The 22,914-nt window shown below is 50.8% G+C and overlaps 14 protein-coding genes across 14 annotated transcripts; 4 read left to right on the forward strand and 10 right to left on the reverse strand.

Moving 5' to 3' along the window:
• Positions 1–468: 468 nt before the first annotated feature.
• On the reverse strand, positions 469–2,344 carry SAH1 (S-adenosyl-L-homocysteine hydrolase). The gene is made up of 4 exons (XM_024464657.1): positions 2,193–2,344; positions 2,062–2,122; positions 1,741–2,008; positions 469–1,688 (listed from the first exon to the last, which is right to left on the reverse strand). Exons 1-4 carry the CDS (start codon positions 2,274–2,276, stop codon positions 749–751), a joined length of 1,353 nt encoding a protein of 450 aa, XP_024327482.1. The 5' UTR covers positions 2,277–2,344; the 3' UTR covers positions 469–748.
• A 271-nt stretch (positions 2,345–2,615) lies between these two features.
• Positions 2,616–4,630, reverse strand: VC83_00972 (uncharacterized protein). Its single transcript, XM_024464658.1, has 4 exons — positions 4,458–4,630; positions 3,916–4,409; positions 3,568–3,855; positions 2,616–3,515 (listed from the first exon to the last, which is right to left on the reverse strand). Exons 1-4 carry the CDS (start codon positions 4,512–4,514, stop codon positions 3,233–3,235), a joined length of 1,122 nt encoding a protein of 373 aa, XP_024327485.1. The 5' UTR covers positions 4,515–4,630; the 3' UTR covers positions 2,616–3,232.
• On the reverse strand, positions 4,631–6,055 carry VC83_00973 (uncharacterized protein). Its single transcript, XM_024464659.1, has 2 exons — positions 5,380–6,055; positions 4,631–5,326 (listed from the first exon to the last, which is right to left on the reverse strand). Exons 1-2 carry the CDS (start codon positions 5,835–5,837, stop codon positions 5,107–5,109), a joined length of 678 nt encoding a protein of 225 aa, XP_024327484.1. The 5' UTR covers positions 5,838–6,055; the 3' UTR covers positions 4,631–5,106.
• Positions 6,056–7,119: 1,064 nt separating this feature from the next.
• On the reverse strand, positions 7,120–8,639 carry VC83_00974 (uncharacterized protein). The gene is made up of 3 exons (XM_024464660.1): positions 8,553–8,639; positions 7,997–8,186; positions 7,120–7,951 (listed from the first exon to the last, which is right to left on the reverse strand). Exons 1-3 carry the CDS (start codon positions 8,583–8,585, stop codon positions 7,176–7,178), a joined length of 999 nt encoding a protein of 332 aa, XP_024327487.1. The 5' UTR covers positions 8,586–8,639; the 3' UTR covers positions 7,120–7,175.
• Positions 8,640–9,552, forward strand: VC83_00975 (uncharacterized protein; the record flags this gene model as incomplete). The annotated part of the gene is made up of 2 exons (XM_024464661.1): positions 8,640–8,945; positions 9,002–9,552. The coding sequence occupies exons 1-2, from the start codon at positions 8,864–8,866 to the stop codon at positions 9,550–9,552; spliced, it is 633 nt and encodes a 210-aa protein (XP_024327486.1). The 5' UTR covers positions 8,640–8,863.
• A 116-nt stretch (positions 9,553–9,668) lies between these two features.
• VC83_00976 (uncharacterized protein) lies at positions 9,669–10,799 on the reverse strand (the record flags this gene model as incomplete). Its single annotated transcript, XM_024464662.1, has 4 exons — positions 9,669–10,145; positions 10,217–10,282; positions 10,334–10,578; positions 10,652–10,799. 4 exons carry the CDS (start codon positions 10,797–10,799, stop codon positions 10,053–10,055), a joined length of 552 nt encoding a protein of 183 aa, XP_024327489.1. The 3' UTR covers positions 9,669–10,052.
• Positions 10,800–11,164: 365 nt separating this feature from the next.
• EMP24 (p24 complex component) lies at positions 11,165–12,290 on the forward strand. The gene is made up of 4 exons (XM_024464663.1): positions 11,165–11,584; positions 11,642–11,849; positions 11,902–12,089; positions 12,143–12,290. The coding sequence occupies exons 1-4, from the start codon at positions 11,390–11,392 to the stop codon at positions 12,158–12,160; spliced, it is 609 nt and encodes a 202-aa protein (XP_024327488.1). The 5' UTR covers positions 11,165–11,389; the 3' UTR covers positions 12,161–12,290.
• On the reverse strand, positions 12,291–13,562 carry VC83_00978 (uncharacterized protein). The gene is made up of 3 exons (XM_024464664.1): positions 13,261–13,562; positions 12,987–13,212; positions 12,291–12,929 (listed from the first exon to the last, which is right to left on the reverse strand). Exons 1-3 carry the CDS (start codon positions 13,264–13,266, stop codon positions 12,601–12,603), a joined length of 561 nt encoding a protein of 186 aa, XP_024327491.1. The 5' UTR covers positions 13,267–13,562; the 3' UTR covers positions 12,291–12,600.
• A 240-nt stretch (positions 13,563–13,802) lies between these two features.
• NAR1 (Cytosolic Fe-S cluster assembly factor nar1) lies at positions 13,803–15,542 on the forward strand (the record flags this gene model as incomplete). The annotated part of the gene is made up of 1 exon (XM_024464665.1): positions 13,803–15,542. The coding sequence occupies one exon, from the start codon at positions 13,803–13,805 to the stop codon at positions 15,540–15,542; it is 1,740 nt and encodes a 579-aa protein (XP_024327490.1).
• A 58-nt stretch (positions 15,543–15,600) lies between these two features.
• Positions 15,601–16,444, reverse strand: VC83_00980 (uncharacterized protein; the record flags this gene model as incomplete). The annotated part of the gene is made up of 2 exons (XM_024464666.1): positions 15,601–16,213; positions 16,275–16,444. 2 exons carry the CDS (start codon positions 16,442–16,444, stop codon positions 15,601–15,603), a joined length of 783 nt encoding a protein of 260 aa, XP_024328089.1.
• A 303-nt stretch (positions 16,445–16,747) lies between these two features.
• VC83_00981 (uncharacterized protein) lies at positions 16,748–17,224 on the forward strand (the record flags this gene model as incomplete). The annotated part of the gene is made up of 3 exons (XM_024464667.1): positions 16,748–16,754; positions 16,830–17,123; positions 17,193–17,224. The coding sequence occupies 3 exons, from the start codon at positions 16,748–16,750 to the stop codon at positions 17,222–17,224; spliced, it is 333 nt and encodes a 110-aa protein (XP_024328090.1).
• A 467-nt stretch (positions 17,225–17,691) lies between these two features.
• On the reverse strand, positions 17,692–18,909 carry VC83_00982 (uncharacterized protein; the record flags this gene model as incomplete). The annotated part of the gene is made up of 4 exons (XM_024464668.1): positions 17,692–18,030; positions 18,078–18,481; positions 18,592–18,806; positions 18,869–18,909. The coding sequence occupies 4 exons, from the start codon at positions 18,907–18,909 to the stop codon at positions 17,692–17,694; spliced, it is 999 nt and encodes a 332-aa protein (XP_024328091.1).
• A 640-nt stretch (positions 18,910–19,549) lies between these two features.
• VC83_00983 (uncharacterized protein) lies at positions 19,550–21,305 on the reverse strand. The gene is made up of 2 exons (XM_024464669.1): positions 20,652–21,305; positions 19,550–20,598 (listed from the first exon to the last, which is right to left on the reverse strand). Exons 1-2 carry the CDS (start codon positions 21,136–21,138, stop codon positions 19,955–19,957), a joined length of 1,131 nt encoding a protein of 376 aa, XP_024328092.1. The 5' UTR covers positions 21,139–21,305; the 3' UTR covers positions 19,550–19,954.
• Positions 21,306–21,770: 465 nt separating this feature from the next.
• PLR1 (Pyridoxine 4-dehydrogenase) lies at positions 21,771–22,906 on the reverse strand (the record flags this gene model as incomplete). The annotated part of the gene is made up of 4 exons (XM_024464670.1): positions 21,771–22,164; positions 22,306–22,689; positions 22,744–22,808; positions 22,859–22,906. 4 exons carry the CDS (start codon positions 22,904–22,906, stop codon positions 21,771–21,773), a joined length of 891 nt encoding a protein of 296 aa, XP_024328093.1.
• Between the last annotated feature and the right edge of the window lie 8 nt (positions 22,907–22,914).

Genomic DNA, 22,914 nt, shown 5'->3' on the forward strand with positions numbered 1-22,914 from the left:
ACAACGCTGAAGGGCCGAAACCACCATCCCAGCCTCGTCATACCGCACAACATCATAATACTTTGAAGGAGCATCTCTTTAAGGCTTGGTTTATAAAAATTAGCTCATTGAAGTCTATAATATCGTAATTATAACCTTGGATAGGTTTGAAGATTTAGCTTTGTTTAAAGTTGCTGTCTTGGCGACTTGGTACTGCTCCTCAGTTCGAGATTAGCTGCAACAAGGGACTTGATGGACTCCATCTTGCAGTCAGTCTCAACCCCAATGCCTCTGGTCCTGCGCTCGAGGTCGTCTGTACTGGCAATCTGCGCCGAACGATCACTGGGTTAGTAGAGACTGGCATCTAGGCTATAATTATCGTACGTGTTGTTGTGGCGTGTTAAATTTGCCCTGTATTCATTATTCCGGCTGGCCATGCATACACCATATCACTTTATTCATAAAGCCATTTATCAGATAACCAAATATTTAATATCCTAGTTATGGAATTACTCTGTCAAGTTCATCTCTACATTCTACTTGACCGTGGTTGAAGAGCCAGCCAAGCAAACGCCATACGCTACAAAACGAAACACCCTCCATCCCATTCCCTTATCCTTTGTTGAAATATAACCTTTCCGGAAAACCCTTTGTTGTGAAGATGCCGTTGAAGGACAAATGCTCCTAGTTCCCCAGATTCATGCTATCATAACTCGTGTTGAAAAATGCTCCTGCCCATGATTGATTAAGACTCCAAAAGGAAAACTGTCTAGTAACGGTACATGTCTGGCTTGTATGGGCCCTCGATGGCGAGGCCGAGGTACTCAGCCTGAACAGGGGAGAGGGTGGAGAGCTCGGCGTTGACGTGTGCCAAGTGGAGCTGGGCGACCTGCTCGTCCAGGATCTTGGGAAGAACGTAGACGCCGACATCGAGCTTCTGGCTCTTGCCGAACTCGATGTACTTCTTGCCGAAAGCGGCATCCTCGGACTTGTACAACATGATCTGGGCAAGGACCTGGTTGGTGAACGAGCACGACATGACGAACGAGGAGTGGCCGGTGGCACAGCCAAGGTTGACGAGGCGGCCCTCAGCGAGGAGGATGATGTGGCGGCCGTTCTTCATGAGGAAGCGGTCGACTTGGGGCTTGATGTTCTGGACGGACTCGGCGTTGGCCTTCAACCACGCGACGTCAATCTCGATATCGAAGTGACCAATGTTGCAGACGATGGCATCGTTGGGCATGGCCTCGAAGTGCTCGCCAACAAGGATGTCACGGCAGCCGGTGGTGGTGACAAAGATTTGTCCCTGGGAGACAGCCTTCTCCATGGTGGTGACCTGGAAACCAGAGACAGCAGCCTGGAGGGCGTTGATGGGGTCAACCTCAGTGACGATGACACGGGCACCCATGGAGTGGAGAGCCATGGCGCAACCCTTTCCGACATCACCGAAACCGGCGACAACGGCGACCTTTCCGGCGATCATTACATCGGTGGCACGCTTGATACCATCGACGAGGGACTCACGGCAACCGTAAAGGTTGTCGAACTTGGACTTGGTAACGGAGTCGTTGACGTTGATGGATGGGACCAACAGCTCGCCGTTCTTGAGCATCTTGTAAAGGTGGTGAACACCGGTGGTGGTCTCCTCAGAGACACCGTAGCAGCCCTTGAGCATCTCAGGGTACTTCTTGTGGACCAGCGAGGTCAAGCTAGTTGCGATTAGACTCGGATTCCAATGTACAAGAAAATGGTTAAACTTACTCTCCACCGTCATCGAGAATCAGGTTGAGGCCCTTGTTGTCTTTGAAGGCAACCAATTGTTGCTCAAGGCACCACTGGTACTCCTCCTCGGTCTCACCCTTCCAGGCGAAGACTGGGACACCAGCAGCGGCAATGGCAGCAGCGGCGTGGTCCTGGGTGGAGAAGATGTTGCAGGAAGACCAGGTAACCTCAGCACCGAGGAAGGTGAGGGTCTCGATGAGGACAGCAGTCTGGATGGTCATGTGGAGACATCCAGCAATGCGGGCACCTTGGGGACGAGTTAGCACTGGATATGTATTATGAGGCAGTAGATTCAATTACCCTTGAGTGGCTGATCCTCAGCGTACTTGGCACGGGTGGCCATGAGACCGGGCATTTCATTCTGTTCAATATGGTCAGCTTCAAGTCCGATGATTATTTTATCTGTTTCAGCTAAGGGGTGGTGTAAATACCTCAGCGAGCTCGATCTCCTTGCGGCCGAAAGCCGCGAGGGACAGGTCAGCGACCTTGAACTTGGATGCTGGTGCTCCGCTCATGATTGTGATGTGAAGTGTTTTGGGGGTATTTTGGATGGGAGGAAAATGAGGTGTTTGGGAGAGTAAGATGAATGAGAAGGTGAAGGCGGGGGGGAGGGAAGTGGGACAAGTTGGAAGGATCGTATATTCGCTAAAGATAACCCCACCAACCTTTCGGGTTTGGCGGCCTTTGTGGTGGTTGGCCCTGAACGAATTGTGCCCGTGGCGGTGAGAGGACGAAGGAGGGGCAAGTCTCCGACGTCCAGACAAAAAACTCTACCACAACGTGCAGAAGCGCCCAGGAAACGTGCGATTGAAGCAATTATGAATAACAAGAATACTGATTTAGTATTTCTAGTTGTATAGTATAGATGTAGGACGACTACGATCGGGGAACTTGTGGTCTGAGATCTCTACACACGTTTTCCTTCCCAACGTAACCCTGCTGCCTTTACAAACTAGACGGGTTGCACCGAAGCTGCGACTTCCATTTGATTCACCACATTAGAGTACACTGTAACAGTTTTGCTGCGGGGCATACTGTGCTGGAAACCTTGTGTGGCCTGTCTCGACTATATGATTGGCTCCCAGCCCGCATCGGGTTTCTAGGAAGGGCGCCAGAACTCCCCGAACAAGTGATATGACAAACCCCTCGCTCCCCACGCAGCGTATTCCGATGTTATCCTTGGCGAAAACAACAAAATATGTGTGTTACTAGCGTGGTCGAAGAAGGTGCGGTTCCTAGATATTCCACTGCTACTCCGTACTTCACTTCGCAAGTCCCCGAAAAGGCAGCTGCTTAATATAGTTTTGAATCTTCTTTTATGGCTGTAATAGGGCAAATACTATACACAGCTTGTTCTATGCCGTCGAACGCCATTGCCATGCAAATCCCCCAAACGAGCAGATCATTATCTCGCGTTCCCCGTTCCCCATCCATGCCCCCCTATCATCACACAAAACCCCCCTAAGTTAGCCTAGGATGACTCTCCAGGAAGCAGGGTATCTTTAGAAAGGAACATCTTTGCGCTGATGGTGGCGGTGAAGTTGTCGACGGTGCGTCCGTACTGCTCGACCTGGCGAGCTAAGAGCATCGACTCGAGACGAGATGGCTCGGTTGGCAGCTTGAAAAGGGTCTTCCAGTCGTCTTCCGGGAGCGGCGCCTGGCCAGCCGCAACTCGTCCAGCGTTCTCGGCCTTCCTCTTTGTTTGCCAAGCGGTGACCTTGGTTTGTTCACGGGCAAGTTGTCTTTGGTAGTATCTGAACAAGCAGTGTTAGCCAAGTAGTAAGACGGCGCGAATTTGGAACGTACTGGAAGTTGTTCAATTCGGTGTAGTGGCTCTCAACAGCGTCCAAAAGCAGGTCGCACGACTTTTCCAAGAATGGGTCAATCGACATATCAAGAGTGGTCTCGTATGCTGGATATAATGGGATCTCTGGGTTGAGACCCTTAATGTCTGCCAAGCTGGTGGGGAACTCAAGCTCAGCGGATGGGACTGCCGGTAGTTGATGTAGGAAAGAAGTCAAAAGGTGGGAGTTGTGGACGATAAGGGGGAGCTCAACAAGGATATCCTTGTAGGTCATCTTGGACTTCTGGAGGCTAAAATAAAAAGGTTAGCATTTCGAAGCGACTTCCAGCTATGATATGCATGCGACGAACCTCTCGGTTGTGAACCTGGCAACACCTTCCTTATAGGCCGCCATAAACGTAGGCGAGAGTCTGAAAGCACGCAGGCTCAGTGCCCCCTGTGCGCTCCTCGACACATCGTGTACCAAGCATACAGTGCGCTCGTTAACCTCCTTCTGGTAGAAGTACTGGTTCTCGATCAGGTTCAAGTTAATGAAGCTGCCCATATTCGCGCTCGTGTACCACCCAACGTTGTTGGCGTCCACGTTGACCTCACGCAGGTACTTGATCATCTCGTTCTGGTAAACCACGTTGGCCTTGGCGCGCGGTGCCGCTGCCGCCGCATTCGACGCATTTAGGTGGTCGTTCTGGCTCTGGTGCGACGAGTCGGATTGGACGATATCTGTGGTAGGGAAGGGGAAGCTGTTGGTGACCTCGAGGGTGCTGTTCTTGTCCATGCCGACGATGGAGCCTGTTGCGGTCGTGGGGAACGCAGCTGCGCAGTGCTTGACGATCTTCATGACAACCTGTTTCCTGTCAGTCTTGAACTGGCCACCAAAGCCCTATCGGCATACCAAAGCCTCCACCTGCACCGCGTTGAGCGGAATCTCCTTCGAAATAGCGTCCGCCATATTGAATATGTAAGGTTTCCCTGGTGTACGACGAGTTGATGAAGCTTGCGATGGCGATCGGCAAGAGGGTTGTCAAGGTGAGGTGGTCGTCGCAGATTGAATACTCGTCGGGGCGGGACACTTTTTGGACGTCGTTTCTCGTTTGTGGGATCGCAAACGCAAAGTCTTGGCGTCAAAATCGCGCTAGTACATTTAGCACCATCACCACAGATTTCCCGCTCTCTCATGTCTCCCAACTATAGGTAAGTCACGTTCTCACAACCCTGAAATATGTTCTTCTAAGGTGATTGATTAGGTTTGCACGTTTTCAGTTCAAAATATTTTCAAAATATTATCATTCCAGGCCAGTAACGGCGCCTATTGGCAGAGCCTTATACGATGGAAGTCGATTGTAACGCCCGCTATGATGAGCTCGCTTGAAAGCAAAAAGCACAAAACCTCCCAAACCAATCTAGGTTGAAAGCAATGAAGAAACCAATATGTATCGCAACGGGTACAAGTCTATCTCATGTTTTGTCGTCTCATCATAACTTTCTTCCCCTTCATTAACTTTTCCTTCGCGGCGTCAAATCGTTGGTGTAGCTTGCTGTCTTCATTTGGCTGCTACCCATTTTTCAATAGCCCAGCTGTCAATGTTGTCCTTGATGACAAGCGAGAGGCGCTCAATGTGCCACTCGGTGTAGCTGTGCCTTGCAGCACCCGCGGCGCGGCGGTGAGCTGGCCCAATTCCACCAAGAACGGCGTCCTCCTGCGTTCTCCAAACGCAAGTCGCGAGGTTTCTCCCAGTTACGTCGGGAGATCCAAACCAGTACCTAGGGAAATGTTAGAAACTTACACCGGAAATTTTCATGGGGGTATCACTTACTTCAAGAAACCACCACTCTGGATCGCCTCAATGTGGGCCGCCTTGTCGAGAGCGTCGAGGTTTGAATAGTCGGTTGTTGGCGGAACTTGGGACCTGAATGCAACGATATAGAAGGCTTGCTCGGTCCACGAATGCCCAATCGCTTTGGCACGCTCACGGAGGTCCTCGACAACTTCGGCCCAGTTGAAGGTTTCGATATATGGAGCAGTTGCGTAGTCTTCCCTCAGGGACTTCATTTTAATCAATGCGAACGCCAAAAGTTGTTCTTGGATGCCGACTGTGCTGAGATCAAGCAGATGAGCATGGTCGGTATATGGCGAGATGACCAGATGAGTTTCGTCCCCAAGCTTTGGCGGAGGCACTGGAGCCACCGGAAGAGCAACTGGTGCTGTGATCTTGACGGTAATGGGCACCACCACGGGCTTCTCCACGAGAACTGGACCAATGTCGATCGCCATTGTTACGGCGGGGATGCAAATGTGATTGTGAAGCACCTACCGCGTGACGAGGAGGCGGCTTTGTTCCCGAGCTTTAGAACGAGGGGCGATAGTTGGTGTGACGAAGCCAGAGACACTGAAAGTATGTTCTTTGCCCAATTGACCGCGGCGTCGATGTGAGAAGGAGAGAACGAAGCGGGCAGGCAAAAAGAGAGAATGAATGGACTCAAAAACTACCTGGATTTTGACTTTACTATATAAAACAGAGGGCAAAAAAGAAAATGCGCAAGGCGGGCAGTCTAATAAATACCACAATTACTGTTAGTAAGTAGTGGCAACCGAGACAATCTAGCTCGACATCTTAAAGCCCGATGGTGCAAGACGGCCTCGGGTTGCCAGGCACACACTGTGGGACCCTGCCGGTCCTGAAGGCGGATAGAAAAACGATTAATCTAGGGTGGTGGATTTTTGGTTTTGCTTGGCTCGTCATGACTCGACAATATTTTACTGGCCGAGCTTCTTTTGTTAGAAGCTAAAAGAATAATCTCTTTTTCTTTGTAGAATATAGTACTGATTATCCGATAGCCATACACACATCAGATCCTGGCACGTTTGAAGCTAACAAGGACATCCACACCCACGGGTTTTTTCTGGCCAAACAGAGAACAAAGTTGCCCATGTCCCATGTCTCACGAAACGGCGTCCGGCATATCTGATTACTGTATATTACCAAAGCATCAATAATAGTTAAGACGGGGCAATCGTCATCATAATTCGAGATTGATAGCCTCCAAAATGCCATTTAGTCCTAGCCCTGCCTGGGGTGTTGTAGCCAATATACATCGTGTCTGCAACGCACAGTCCACACCCACCGTCATTAGATTATCCCGGCTGATTCTCACCGCTCACATCAAACGCTCGCTCCCTCCTGCTGATCCTGTCTAATTGACGGCTGGTGATATTACTCATATCACATTCAGCTGCCTGTACGAGACGGGGACCAACAAACATGCGTGCAAAATCTCAGTTTGGCCTGTGGTATACTCTTCGTCCGCTACAGCCTTACCCATTCAAATATATCCATCTATAGATGCTCTCCACGTAGCTAGAGAGATGTAGGAATGCTAGCATATTTTCACAAACCCTCTAGTCGACTTTTGCTTACGCCGTTTCGAACCAGGGTGTGCGATACAACGTCTCATCATCCACATCTCCCCTCCACACTCCACACTCCACACTCCACACTCCCCTCCACACTCCACACTCCCCTCCACACTCCACACTCCCCTCCACACTCCACACTCCCCTCCACACTCCACACTCCCCTCCTCCTCCAAGAATTCCCTCCCTATCACATCCTCATACATCCGTCCCTACCCGCCGCTCCCCGAGCCACATCCGCATGCTCTCGTAGACCCCGAGATACAGCCCGCTTGCCAACGCAGACCAGGCGGATCGCAAGCTTGCTCCGCGGAAGAGGCCCTTGACACCGCTTTCGGAAAGCACTCGTCGTGCCACGTCAATATTCACGCCGCGGCTTGCTCGTGCAGGAGCGCTTCCCTTTCCAGGAGATACTGAGCCGGCTGGCTTCGTGCTGCTGTTATCGCTGCGCTTGTCCATTGCTGAGAGCATGACCCGTGTCTTCACGACGTCTAGTGGCGTTGTGATAAACGATGCGACTGAGCCAGCCGCACTTGCGCTGACCGCCGTGACGGCTGCTAATTCCGAGATTGACCCCGTTGCCTTGCCCTTCTTCTGCCTACTGGAATTGATAGTCCGTTTTAAGTGCTCGTACATGGGGAACTGCATTGCCGTGAATGGGAGGTTCCGAGCTGCTAGGGAGGTGTAGCCCCTGAGCAACTGAGTTGGCTTCTTAAAATGTTGCAGGACTTGGTAGGTTGGTGATTGCTTGAAGCTAGAGTGGTGGCTGCCAGCTGGCCGCCGTACCATCTGTGCATTTTGTTTAATGACCTCTGCCGGTGTGAGAATCAGACATGATGCAAGCTCAGCTACAGATGAGGCTACGGAGTGGACAATTGGTAGCGGAACTAATGGATGTTGCGACCCGCTCTGTGTTGGGTTGATTTTAATACAACCGCTCTTGACGGCTTCATATGTTGTGAAGAAGATTCCCGCTACCAACAATCAATACAGAACAATAATTATATAAATGGACTCACATGAGGGTAAAGTAACGAGGATCACGCTCCCTACGCCCTGGTACAATCCCCTGAACAGAACCGCCTTATTCACGGCATTTTTGGCCGGGTCATAGTAGATCCTTTTGTAGTCTTTACTCTGGAATCGCGTCTTCAAAGTATCCAAAGGATACGCTAGCAGATCGATAGTGAAAGCAGCGATCCCTCCAGCCTTTATGTAATTATCAGCAACAGACCTGACGTCAAAATAAGAGACGCGAAAGAAGCAAATATGCAAGCGCCGCCGTGGGGGTAGACCCGTGGGGGGTTTGACATTATGAAATTCTCAAGATCCGCTCGTCGCACCAAATTAGGTGGGTAGATGTCTGTGGTGGGGGTTTGAACATTTTAGAACAGAGCAACGAAATTCTCATAACGATGTAAGATCTGAAAATTGTAAATGGCCGCCTATACACTGGATAGGTCTTCCAAGGTGTTGCTATCTCGTCTGACATTCACTTGTCATCCGGTTTGAGAGCGATTTGTACGGAAGGGAGAAATGACAGCCACAGGACGAATATCCTTAGAAAGAACTCACAATGAGGACCTCCACATTCGTATTATTCGACATATTTCACGCATCTTACAAAAGCATCCCCAACCTTGAAGCTCGACAGATTCCACATCCAAGGAATAGCTCACTTCGTCATCGAGGTCTCTTATCAGCCAAACCGCGCTTAGATAAAACCAGGTAAAAGGTACATACTGTATGTAGTACCAACATCACCGCCCAAACCAGACCTTCCAGACCACCTAACCGCCAACCCACGAACCCACGAAAACACCATACCAACACCATCCACCGTGGCGAACTTCATCTGGTCGAAGCTGCCTCCCTCCTCGCCCACTATGGCAACGGAAGAGATGGTTTCCCAACCCCGCCATCCAGTACTAACTCCGCAATTCTGCTTCTCCATCGCCGCCCTGCGAGGTACGCCTCTCCCCAAGCCTGCACCCACCTCCCACCCCCTCGTCTAACACTCACAGATTTCATCCGCATCTCACGCTCCTCAATCGACGACTCCATAACCCAGAACCTCAACGCCCTCGCCACCCCCGCCGCCCGCGGCTTCGACGTAACCTCCACCTCCCACCGCACCCCCTCCGGCGCCTGCACGCTCGACCCCCGCGCCTGCACCTCTTTCAAGTCCGAGATTCTATTCCCAGCATGGCAGGCGCGGTCCGACGTGCTTCAGTACTGCGGGCATGTAGCGGTGTCGCCGGACCCGGATGATCCGGGGCTTGTGGCGAGGCAGCTTGAGGAGGAGAGGGGGAAGGCGAGGGTGATTGATGATAGGCTTGATCCTTATTCGTCGAGGTTCTTTCCGAGGGAGAGTAGGACGGAGGAGTTGGCGAGGGTCGTGAGGATGGAGAGTGGGGTGGAGAGGATTGTGAGGGCGAGGACTTGGGAGGTTGTGGAGGAGAGGTGTGAGGGGGGGAAGGGGAGGGGTTGGGAGGAGGCGTTGAGGGAGTGGGAGAGTGGGAAGAAGAGGGGGGGAGTGAGGGCGTGTAGGAGGGAAGGGGGGGGGGATGTGTAAACATATAAGAGATGCATGTGGAGGAGTTTGAACGCGCAATATTACCCCTCTGCGATTAGAGTGTACAACATAGATACAAGTACGTATGGAAAACAAAACTACGAGCACATTACGGATCAGAGTTAAGAATATGATTAGATGACACATGACGATCCTGCTCTAAAGTAAAATCCATTATCGAGTAAACTACCAACCACGTCTCATCCCTAATCTACCGACTGCTTTTATACCATAAAGACAACATCAAGCAGACTGAGAGAGGAGACCCAAAAGGCACGCAAAGAGAAAGGCTTCACGAAGGCGAAGCCAGAGCCATGCAGGAAAGCAAAGAGCCACAGAACTTCGCCATCGAACAAAATCCACCCTTGCGCCTCTCATAGGATTCAAACCGCTGAAGTGACAAAAGACCAGGATAGGGATGTGTAAAAGCATTTGTCGTAGATGGATGATTGGCTGAGCTGTGATGAACGATTGAGGAGAGATGATATGTGTTACAAATCTTAGTTCTGGCCAGTCTTGCGGAGAGCGCTGCTGAGCCACTCAAGACCCTCGTAAAGTCCATCACCGGAGGTAGCGCAAGTGGATTGAATGTACTGTGTCCAAAAGTTAGTCGTGTTATCTTCACATGCCAAAAGCGGCTGCCTAGACAGGAGGCGATTCTTACCCAGCCACGCTGTCTCAAGCTGTGCAGACCAAGCTTATCGGTGATTTCGGCGGCGTTCATGGCGTTCTGGAGGCGGTTAACACATATTCAACAAGTCTGTCTTTGATGGCAACTCACTGGCAGATCCTGCTTGTTGGCGAAGACCAGGAGCAGAGCATCCCTAAGCTCATCCTCGTTCAACATGCGCTGCAACTCCTCCCTGGCCTCAACAACACGGTCGCGATCGTTGGAGTCGACAACGAAGATAATACCCTGGGTGTTTTGGAAGTAATGCCTCCACAAAGGCCTGATCTTGTCCTGTCCTCCGACATCCCATACGGTGAACTGGATGTTCTTGTATTCGACGGTCTCGACGTTGAATCCTGAATTAAAACGCGTCAGTCCCGATTGCGATGACTGATAAAGCAGCTGGGATGATTGTTGGATTTGCCATACCGATTGTTGGGATAGTGGTGACGATCTCACCAAGCTTGAGCTTGTACAGGATGGTGGTCTTTCCGGCAGCATCCAAACCAACCATCAAGATTCTCATCTCCTTCTTTCCCCACAACTTGTCGAACAGCTTCGAGAATGTAAGACCCATATTTGCGGTATGTGCGAGTAGGCTATGTTATGGCGAGGCGCTCGTGCGTAAATGTCTGTTCACCGTCATTCGAATCAGCGAGAGTTCTTCCGGCAACAATAGAGTAACAGTGATAGAGGAGGCCATGGTGGGAATGTGTAATATCATCCCCGTGCACGATGGGAAAGGCTTGGCCGTGTACGTAAAACCAGGCACTGTATGCGATGTTTATGGTTTTGTCACTAAGGGGATATTGGCGGACTTGACTGTTGGAGACTCGGTGAGGTTGATAAGATTCCTACTTACAACGCGGTGAGTTAATGAGGACGAGGTCGTTGAAGTGTTGGAGAGTTGGATGATGGAGTATCTACCTAGTAGATGATAAGGTGAGGCGAGAGTGGACAGGTCGTCTTCGTGGGATTTCTTGTGGTCTGTTAGCCGCGCTAAGCCACTTTTAGCGCTTCCAGAGTCTAAAAGGTGCCCCTAGGTCTGCTGTCATCATTTTAGGAGGTAACCAAGATCAGGAACCGCCCATATCAACGAGGATCAGGTAGCAGGTTTACGGCATACAAATAAACCGGCCACGATTGCTCAATTGCCATACCGACATCATGCGCTTTATCTCAGCCTGCCTCCTGGCAATTGGTACCCTTTTTACCGCCGCGACAGCTCACAACATCCAGCTCGCGGGACATGGACGCGAATGCTTCCACGAACAGCTCCGCAGAGATGACAAAATGACTGTTACCTTCCAGGTCGGCGACAGGGAATTTAAACAGGCTGGGAACTTGGACATTGATTTCTGGGTGAGAAGCTCATGACGTGTTGTCCATTGGAAGGGCTGTTGCTGACAGGTATACCAGATCACCAACCCTGCCGGCGGACTCGAGGCAAATGAGCGCAGTGTATCAACAGGAGACCACTCATTTGTTGCGAAGCACGATGGAAAGTTTGTATACTGCTTCAGCAACGACAACTGGTCGGCGAACAGCAAGGAGGTCTCATTCAACGTCCACGGAATTGTTTATGTGCCCGAGGCGGAAGAGACCACTGATCCTCTAGAGATTGAAGGTAACAATATCGCCTGATGTCTACAAAAATTGTTGCTAACTACTTCTCAAAGTTCGCGCGCTATCCGATCTTCTCGCGCAGGTTAAAGACGAACAATCCTACATTGTCCTCCGCGAGCGCATCCATCGCAACACTGCTGAGAGCACCAACGGCCGCGTTAAATGGTGGAGCACCTTCCAAATGGTTGTTCTGATTGCAAATGGTGTCTTCCAGGTGTGGTGGTTGAAGAGATTCTTCGAGGTAGGCACACGGATCAAATAATTCTTGGAAAGGTTGCTAACTCACTTGAACAGGTTAAACGTGTGGTCTGAAGGGGTTTGTCTATATTCACCCGATGGCGGGATTCTGATGTTTTGGCTCGGTTTTCAAGGGCGTTAAGCTGCGCTGCATAGTGGAGTACGGACTCATGGAAATGAAATCATAGGAGAGTGATCCAAAAAGTATGTAATATTACACGAATATGAATGCCACATATGACTTTCGTTGCTCGTATTTGAAGCAGCTACGATGGGTTTGATTGTGTGGCCGTGCGCAATGTCTCGATTAGTGGAAGCAACCGCCAGCCACTCCTCTAAGACATGTCTCAATGGCGGTGCTATCTTCGACCAACTAAGCCTAACCAAATCCACGAGATAGCCACGAGGCTTTGAAGGCCTGGCTTGTACGAGATTCTTCAAACAATTTGCCAGTCATCGCCCAAAAGGCTCAATACTATCCTCATACCCAACATTCAACCCTCAGATATGATCCATCACAATTCCTTGAGCTCGATACCCTCCTCCTGCCTTCCCTTCCCCTTCCTCCTCTTCATCTCCACAGTGTTCTTAAATGGCCACCCGCTCGTCCTCTTGTCTGCCCCGGTTCTCTTGCTAATATGGCTATCATTTCCAAACATCGCCGACCACAGCCCTAGAGCAGCCAAGAGTCCAGATACCGTGGCAGCTAGCAGGTATGAGAATTGTGACGTGGATCGCTGAGCGTAACGTGCATATGTGTAGAAGCTGATCGAAGTATGGTATAGACCTGCTAGGAGGAGAGTAGGAGTAGTGTATGGTGTCGTTTGGGCGTCTTCGGGTTCAGCTGCGGTTTGTTAGAGTATTCCAAGACGCAAAAAGAGGCCATCGTAGGGAAACATACAGAGTGAGCTAGAACCATCAAGAGGGAAAGCGCCGCTCAGGAACAGAAACAGGATGGCGAAAGGTATGAGAGTGAGACCAAGGAAGCGGGCAAAGTAGGTCTCGAGAGAGTTTGGCTGGTGGATGTCGTTGGAGAGAAGCGCAACGATGAGGCGAGGAGATATAATCAATGGCGTCGCCTGCAGAACTAGCCAGCCTGCTGTAGCATAGCAGAACAAGTTAAATGACTGAGAAAGTTAGAAAGCGCGTCAAGAACAAAGCTGTGGGCAACCTGCATTCATGATTCGAACGTGGAAGGTTTGCGCCAAAGCAATCGAGTGGTATTGTAACAAGATCAAAAGTTGAAATCACAATGGATATTGACGGATATCGATGTATCAATTCAAGTTAGAAGTCATACACCATGAGATTTACAGCAAGCTTCCATATATCCAAAAGTTCAAAACAGCTACCCTGCTGAACATTGAGGCCGATAGTGGCTATCCGCGTACGTGCGTCATCTGAGACCCAAAAGCAAAACCGAGAACCCACCATCCCTGTCCTGGCCAGAACCCCACCATCGCCACTCAAATCGCGCTTCTCCGGACTCGGGACCTTATCGAATTATCTTATTCCAATTTACAATAATCTGGTATTATTAATCGCATATTTATGACTACAAATCAATACTACTTTTGATTTTGAAACCACCCTAATGATTTTATTATTCTCTTTTCCCATTTATAGCTAGTGTTTTTCAGCTTCAGAAGTTCGACTGCTTGAGAAGAACTATATAAAGTTTCAGCATCCGCACGCGAAGTGCCCCTCCATCTGGACCATGTCCGCCATCCTCTCCGCAGACGACCTCAACGACTTCATCTCCCCAGGTGTCGCCTGCATAAAGCCGATTGAAACTCTCCCGCCCCCCGCAGCAGACGATAACCCCTACGAACTCAAATTCTCGAATGAGGCGCCCCTCCCCTCCGACTTGCCACCAGCAGAGATCAGCCTCACAGATTGCCTCGCGTGCTCCGGCTGCGTGACGTCTGCTGAAGCCGTGCTTGTGAGTTTGCAGAGCCATGCGGAAGTGCTGAATGCACTGGATACGGCGCCAGCACTGCAGCTCGGGCAAGATGGTGGGATACAAAGCGGGGTAGGGAACCAGGACGGGAGGATATACATCGCGAGCGTTTCCCCACAAAGTCGAGCCAGTATATCCGCTGCTTATGGCGTATCAGAGCGCGAGGCAGGGTATATGATTGAACAGCTCCTGAGCGGGCCTCAGGGACTGCGCATAGGAGGCGAGCAAAAGAATGGGTTCCAATGGGTGGTGGATACGAATGTTGCGAGAGAGGCATGCTTGGTTCTAGGAGCTGAGGAGGTGGCGGCGTCTATGCAAGGTCGCAAAGAAGGACCTACTAAACCTATTCTCACGAGTTCGTGCCCAGGTTGGATTTGCTACGCAGAAAAGACGCATCCTCATGTTCTGCCGCACTTGTCGCGGTTAAAGTCGCCACAGGCACTCATGGGAACGCTTCTCAAGACGACGCTTAGCAAGAAGTTAAAGATTTCACCAGATATGATATGGCATGTAGCAGTCATGCCATGCTTCGACAAGAAGCTAGAAGCGAGCCGCGAGGAACTCACGGACATTCACTGGGACGGGGAAGCATCGCCTGGGACAAAAGGGGTCAGGGATGTTGATTGTGTTCTCACAAGCAAGGAACTAATAATGCTCGCCGAATCACGAGGCATCGATTTCGCGGCACTACCTCGTTCACAACTTTCAACTTCGCAATCATTTCCTGATCAAGCCCTGCACAACTTCCTGTTCCCACCACGCTCATCTATCCAAAGCAATGGAGACCGCGCTGCGGGTACATCGGGCGGCAACCTCCATTATATCCTCCAATACTTCGCATCTCAACATCCAGGAAGCACTATTCAAACCACCCGAGGCCGCAACGCCGATGTGATGGATTATAACATCATCTCTTCCAGCGGCGAGACATTATTCAAGACCGCAAGATATTATGGTTTCCGTAATATCCAGAATTTAGTACGAAAATTGAAGCCAGTGCGGCCGTCTCGGATGCCAGGCGGACGTCCGGTTGGCGCAGCCAGGAAACCCGTGGGGAAAGCTGGTAGCTCCGTGGAACTCAGCTACGTCGAGGTGATGGCCTGTCCCGGCGGCTGCACAAACGGTGGAGGTCAGATTAAAGTCGACGACCCAATTGTAGCGGAGCGGCTGGGTAGGGAAACCAAGTCGGGGCCACAGGAGCAGAAAGAGTGGCTTGCCGCGGTGGATGAAGCGTATTTCTCCGGTTCAGAGAACGGGGTTGTGGAATCTAGCAGCAATGGGGAGATGGAGGTTGATACCCCGTCCGATACCATTTATGGCATATCTCCCTCCCACATCAAAAATACCCTGTCCCACTGGGCGGACATAACGGATATACCCCTTGAGAAGCTAGCGTATACATCCTACCGCGCTGTCATCAGCGACGTCGGTAAGGACAAGACAACTGACACGGAGCGTGTTGTCCAGCTCGCGGGCAAGATCGGTGGAGGATGGTAGCCGACGCCGCAGCACCACCCTGGTAGATAGATTTAGACCTAGCGCAGAGACGAAACCATCAACCAGATTTACCTCCCCTGTTAGCAAACCCAAAGCCCCCTCGCCCTGCGTCCGGACCCCTTGGTGTGCGTAAGATCTGCGCGTCCTCGCGATCGCCGCGAGTAGAGTTGGGTGTAGAGCGTCCGGAGGTGGTTTCGTTGCCGCGACGTGCCATAGAGACGGCCCCAGGCTTGGCCGTGTAGTTCGGGTCAAAGAGCTCCCTTGGGCCATTATGGCTACTGTCAGGGCGGCGAATATCCTGCTGAGCCCTTCCGCCTCCCCCACCATTGCCTCGATTCCTTCCCTTCCCTCTGCCACCACCCCTCCCATCGTCTCCTTGGCTCGGGGGGGTGACGTTCCCGGGACTAGAGCTACCAGACTTTGTATCTGTTCCAAATAGCCTTGCGCGCACCTCCTCATATTTCTTCTGTTTCTCCTCGCGCTCCCTCTGTGCCTTGGCGCGCATCTCTTCGACGGAGAGTTGGTTCTTGCCTGGTTGCTCGTCTTCGTCGCTGTCTCCGGCACCTTGCGAGGCGGGTTTCCGGCTGAGTACTTTGAGGGTAGGTTTGAATTCTGACTTGAGTGGGACGGTGTCTTTGGCTGCGAGGAAGTGGAAAGTTTCGGGGGTTTCTCTGGTCATGGTGTTAGAGTCGGACGAGGACCAGGAAGTAATGTAATTTGAGAGAAACTTACGCAGACCGCCACGTCTTCTTATTCTCTTCGGCGTGTTTAGCCAATCTCTCCGCTTTGCTCAACTTCACCTCCTCAGGTTGTTCCAGCTTAACCCCTCCTTCTTCTTTATCAGCCTGAGACTCCCAGTCGTCATCCCAGGCGTCGGGCACCGATGAGCCATTTTTAGCCATTCCAAGAGCTGGACCTATTTATATATAAATATATGTGCTTGTATATAGTAAAAATAGCAACGAAAGTGGTATGTTGTAATGTTGGAGAACTAAGCCATGAAACTCGCAACTTTATGTCTCGGTTGGATTCGTGCCAAAATGTGGGGGTTAGCGGGCCACTGCTGCGGCCGCCCAACCCCATGAAGCGCTCTGGAAGCCCTCCAGGTCGTTGCTGGCACAAGCTCAGGTACTTTACATAACAACAGGCTTTGGTCCATTGAACTCACAGCCGGACACGTAGCCACGTCGTTCAAGGGTGACACAATGGCAGGTGAGTTATAATTCTCAGATTCTCAGAATCTGTACATCATTTCCCAGCTGTTGGTTCATGGATTAACCCCACTAGACTCCAATTCCCCAGCCCCGACTTCGTCTCCCCTGCAAACGCATGGACTACACAATGATACGGCGATGCTGGACTCACCAGCTGATACACCAGACCGACAAACTACTCGATCATTCATAGAGTCGGCGAATACCTCAAATGTCACGGGAGGACCAAGGGGTAGGAAGAATGGCGACAAGGATGGGAAAGGGAAGGACCCCTTTGGGGCGCCGGGAAGCTGCTGGAAGAGCGCAAAGTATCGAGAGGAGGTCGCTAGGTGCGAGTCGGTTTTGGTACACCAGGATTGGAGTATGAGTACGTTCTTCCTCGAAGCCTTTGGGGCCGTTGAACGCGAATTATTATAACTAAGCTAACTATTAGTAGAGGAGTTTCCTGATCCATTAGGGAAGAGGTGATGGAACCAATATTGATCTAAGAGAATGGATATGCACATATTGTGCCGATGATACATAACTGGTGTACGGAGTTTAGGGGCATGGCAATGCAATGGCGGTGAGCTTTACGGACAGGGAATCGCTCGCTGGGATACCACTAATAGCGATGTAGTTGGTCTCTCATTAGGCTTCTACTACGAGCCTGAAGTGAAAACAATTTTGCAGTTGGAGATTCTTGGACTGTGGTATTCTTCTGTGCTATCGTTTAGCATGCTTCGCGGCACATCGGCATGCATTATGAAAGGCGGCAGCAATGACAGCTATCATGAAGTTATATATTGTCCCTGTATATTTGAATATACAGTCCTTATTCTTTATGACCCTTCATATCTTGCAGGCCAGTCTCCCCTTGTATTCTATTTGCGGTCAGGTCCGATCTTCTCTTCAATCCAACACCTGAGACTCTATATGCCCCGTCGTCGGCAACCTCACATATCCTTCTGCTCCCACACCGGGCTCTTCAGTGTTCCTGACTGAATAGCCATCTTCAAATTCTCAATCGTCCACACCTCCATCTTCGTTTGCGTCTCCATGGTCCAGGTTCCCATATGGGGCAGCAGAATCGCACGCTCGCAAGCCACGAGCCCGGGGTGAATCTTTGGCTCCTCCTCATACACGTCCAAGCCTGCCGACCTCACCTTACCAGAGTTCAATGCCTCCACCAGCGCTGCCTCGTCAATAACCGCACCGCGTGCCGTGTTGACGATCACGATTCCATCCTTCATCTGCTCGAATTGCGGCGTAGAGATGATGTGGCGTGTGTTTTTCTGTCCCTATCAGTTATAACCCCCTAAAACAAGAACGAATTACTCACATTCAGCGGCAAGTTCAAGCTAAGCACATCACTCGTCGCCAGCAGCTCCTCGAAGCTAACATACTTCGCTCCCCCTGACAGCTCCTCGCTGAGCTGCGTGCGGTTGTGGTATTGCACGGACAATCCGAAGGCCTCAGCCTTGATCTTGAGGTTACGTCCAATTCCGCCCATACCGAGAATACCGAGGACCTTGCCCTGGGGGTCGTGGCCTAGGGATGGGTTGGGGTTACCGCGCCAGTTGCCGGCGCGCAGAGCGACCATGCTGGTGTTGAAGTTGCGCAGGGCGCCGAGAATCAGGAACATGCTTGCGTCGGCGCTGGCATCGTCGACGGCTGAGGGAGTATTGGAGACGCGGATGTCGTGCTTGGTGCAGGCGTTGACGTCGATTTGATCGTATCCAGCCCCTGTGTTTGGTTAGCCCGTAACTCTCTTGTAGTTTTCTATTGCCATGCCCCGCAGTGTCCAGTCGGCAATGGAATGTTGAGTATATATGATTGAAGGAAATAGAGCGTACCATTGTGGGAGAGGTACTTCAAGCTCTTGGGCAGCGAGCTGACGAGCTCTTCGTCTATGAGCCCAGTTATGGAGACCGATTGGAAGGTTCTGTATGCAGCGACAACGCCGTCAAATGCACCGCCCTGGGCTTCCTTGATGAAGTCTGCTCTGTTGGTAGAGGTAGGCTGGAGAACATCGGTAATTGACGCGAGATCGGACCAGTCCTTGTGAGCACTGGGAAAATGAGGGGTCAGTGTCGTCGACGGATGCGAGGGGAAACGTTATAGGAAACATACTGGTCAATCACACCCAGGAGGAGCACCTTTGGCTTGGACATGGCGGAGTCTTTGAAAGTGAAGTATTATATGTAGTTTGGGAAGTAGCAAGGAGGCAGTAGTGTTCAATTAGAGTGGTGCTGTCTGGATAAAATACACTCCCTGGTCTGAAGTGCGAGGCTGATAAAGATGATGTTGAAAGAATACAGGCCCAGGCGACGGCATACACCTAATATACTTTATAGCTACTAGATACGACCCCCAGGAATGCAACAAGACCAAGTTTCCCACTGATACTCTTAGCGTCAGGTCCCTTTCTACTTGGTTCGATGTCTTTTGTTTTCCCCCAACTCGCCTGCCGTTACCCCGCGCTCTATGGAAATATAATTGTCACAACGCCCAACGGCCTTCCCTATCCCCAAAGCCTCTCATCTAGCAGCTCAGTTTAACCAATTCGGGTTTCGATATATCTAACTATTTCTTTATTATTCTCAATACTCAATACTTTCCATGTAACTTTGCATCGTTTTGTCCCCCGCCATGAAATCGCGATATCCGCACATTTGGAGCCGTGGGTTGACCGTCACCCTGCCATGCCCCGCATAATTACTGCCAGCGGAGAACCAACGCCGCTCCCCCAATGTCTTTTCTGGTCCGGCGTGGGGGTAATATATCTACCAATCACCCAAAGTAACTGCAGGCTCGTAGAATACATCGAATTGCTGTCAAACTATCAATATGCGATTGCTCCTTTCTCGCATCTCTAAAATCGGCCGGCTTTCCCTCCCGGAACCGCGAAAGTGGGATAACAGCTTGGTGTAATAGTAGAATATGGGAAATATACGGTTTCCATGTTGCTCTATGCTAATGACAACTCAAAGTTGGAGCGTAACCCAAGCAAGGCCAGCCCATCTGATATGATATTGTCCCTTCAAATCTACCCGCCATTACCAGTTCCCATCCCAATATCATAATCATTTATCCGTTCAAAACGCCCAATATTCGCTCCGTGCATGCCACACTAAAGGGGGTTCCTTTGTGCAAATCCAACACTCCAGCTACACACAGAAGGAAGCCAAACGATCCTTTGTCGAAAGCAAGCTGCTTCTACTGTTGGGCCAGACTGGCCAAGGCGGCCGCCGCCTCCCGCTGGTCCACCTTCTGTTCCGCCTCTCTCTCTTCTCGTCCACCCTTACTATTGCCACTACCACTGCCACTGCTTGCCTTCTCCATCTTCGCCATTGTCTGTGACCTCAATTCCTCAACCGTTGGAAGCGTTGCAAGTACATGCTTCCGCCTCTCAAACCAATCCATCTCATTATTGATGACCTGGTCCAACAGGATCTCCTTCTCCAGCCATTCCTTGTCTCGTATTTCATTCATCGTCTCGATTTCTTGTTTCAGAGACTCCGCCTCCTCATCCGCCCAGTGTGCTTGTCGTCTCAGTAACCTCCACAGCTCCTTCGTTCCCAATGCCAGCTCGTCCAGTGTAAACCCATCATCTACAGTCAAGGGCGTGAGACCATCGTGTCCTCGTCTAGGAGCGGGCGACTGGCCCCCATCACTGCCTCGGGTACCCTGGTTCTTGATGATGATCTTGAGACGGCTGCTGCCCTTTGTCGCCTGCGGCTGCATTGACTTCGGAAGTATAGACCTCGGGGTTGGGTCTGATGGGCGCAGTGCTTCGGTTTCGTGAACTATGCGCATGTGTTTTGCAAGGGCGTCGGAGCGAGTAAAGGACCTGTCGCATTCTATTTGCTTATTAGCTTGAGGGTTCAGCAACATCGTATAGGAAGTAACCTACCAGGCAACGCGCAGAAAAAGGGCTTTTCCCTTGTGTGGCTTCTCATGTGTGCCCTTAACGCGTACGCACTGGCATGCGCATGGCTCTTCCTTGGGCAGTTCGCCCACTCGCACGTATTCCTCTTCCCTTTATGCTCGGTATGGACATTGTGTATGTGTGTCACTAGCCTGTCCATATCACTAAAATCTCCACCATCGCAGCCTTCCCACGCGCACACAGTGACCTGTTCCTGCTGTGCATCTTCGTCGTCCACTTTCGGCAGTGAACTTGGGGACTGTGGCACGTCGCCAGAGGTGTCGGAGGATATTGAAGATAGGGTGTCGAATTTAGGATCGTGTGAGGCTGATGTGGCTCCTAATGAGCCCCCGTCAAGGCGCTGTCGTTTGGAGGGATGTGAAGCTGCAATGTGTCGTTGGTAGTATTCAGCTTCGTCCGAGTCTACGTTTGAGAGCGGCGAGCTCGCCGGAGAGGGGCTCCGTGAACCCATTTTGAAGGTTTGGTGCTGCTGCCAGGTAAGTTGTTTGAGGCGATTGAGTGGTGGTTTGCAGTGTTGGGTTGTCGCTGGTGAAGCTGGCGTTGCGTTTGTTGCTCAGTCTCTCATCTGATAGTAGAAATCGCGAGGCATCGCGATACAGGAGTACCGCTTAGGGAATAGCGTCGGTGGGTCGGCCATGCTCCCCTTCAAAAAGTCGATTTTTCTCGAGCCTCAAAAACGAACATCATTTCGAATCTCTGATTCCACTTTGTTGCTGGAATGTTATGGAGATGGTAAGTAGCGGATATTAATGCCGTACATGGGGACCTGGGGGCATTTACTATCAAAAGGTATGATACTACTTCTCTCTTCTCTTTCCCTGCACATGATGAATATTCTTCCAAGAGTTCTGCAATTCGTACGATTCTTTCGGGGATCCCAAGGCGACAGATTATCACATTTTACACTATTTCTGATGCAAATTCGCACTCTATCATTAGCCATGAAATACCTCGTGGCATGCATGCTAACTTGCGATGTAGTTGCTTATATGTTTATATTTTTCGGATTTTGTTCAAGACCTTCTACTGCCTAACGCTGATGTCGGTGAGCACGATATTAAATTACAATGCTCTAAAATACTACTAACTTATATGTAAATATATTACCACGGTCATATTGGAACCAGTGCCAATCCTGATGCTTTCTACCTTCTCAATGTGCGCCAGTGCACTCTTGTCGAGCGTGACGGTCTTGCAATTCTCGACGACTCTCTCCTTCCTGGTAGCTCCCGGAATGGGCAGGATCTGAGGGCTTCGCTTCACTGTCTTTCCTGCCTGCCTCACCCATGCAATTGCAAGCTGCCCAGGTGTGCATCTACTTCTATTGGACACCTCCTGGAGTCGCTGAACTAGCTCTATGTTGTGGTGGAAGTTCTCCTGTTGGAAACGCGGGAACCTCCTACGAAAATCGCCCTCTGAGATGTCATCCGCAGACTTGATCTGGCCGGTGAACATCCCACGTCCAAGCGGCGAATATCTATATTTGTATCAGTACTGCATCTCCAAGTTCAGATATACCGATGAGACTCCCGCAATAACGGGGATACTGGCCTCGCTGCAAGCTTCCACGACACCATTGGTCAAGATATCCGTCGACCAGAGGGTTAACTCCACTTACACAGCGTCAATCTTTGCGATTGCTGCACTTTTGTTGATAGTAGCCGCTGTGACTTCACTGAGGCCTATGCCTCCAATGAGTCCCTCCACACACTTCTGTAGCTCTTTAAGCGTCACACTGAAGAAATCAACATTAGTTGGCACCCTAGCATACTCGAAGATGTCAATCTTCTTCGTGCCTGCCAGGATCCTGTTGCAGTTATTGACTCGATCGCGGACGTGTTCTGGGTTACCATCAATCTCAAAACCGGTCTTGAACCCCGATTTTATCGAGAGTACGACCTTGTTGGCATCCTCAGGGTACTTTGTGAAATAGGCGGCAAGGAGATGCAAGGAGTAATAATGTGTGCCGTAAAGTCGCCGCCATTCCAGAAAGTTGCTCCCGCTTCGAGGGTAGCCTTCATGGCCTCCGATGCTCTATGATGACCTCCGATATTACGTGATGCCCTCCAATGCTTCGTGATGAGTGCCTAGGACTGAATGCGTCAATCGACCGTAGGACCTCTGTCTGTTAGCTACAACTGCGCGGAGATAACGGGCATTGACTGATTTACTGTGTTGTGGGATGAGATAGTAGTGTAAAGTGCCGATGTGGCATTCATCTATGGCA

The sequence above is a fragment of the Pseudogymnoascus destructans genome (assembly GCF_001641265.1).
Source record: "Pseudogymnoascus destructans isolate 20631-21 unplaced genomic scaffold scaffold_2, whole genome shotgun sequence".
Classification (NCBI taxonomy): domain Eukaryota; kingdom Fungi; phylum Ascomycota; class Leotiomycetes; order Thelebolales; family Thelebolaceae; genus Pseudogymnoascus; species Pseudogymnoascus destructans.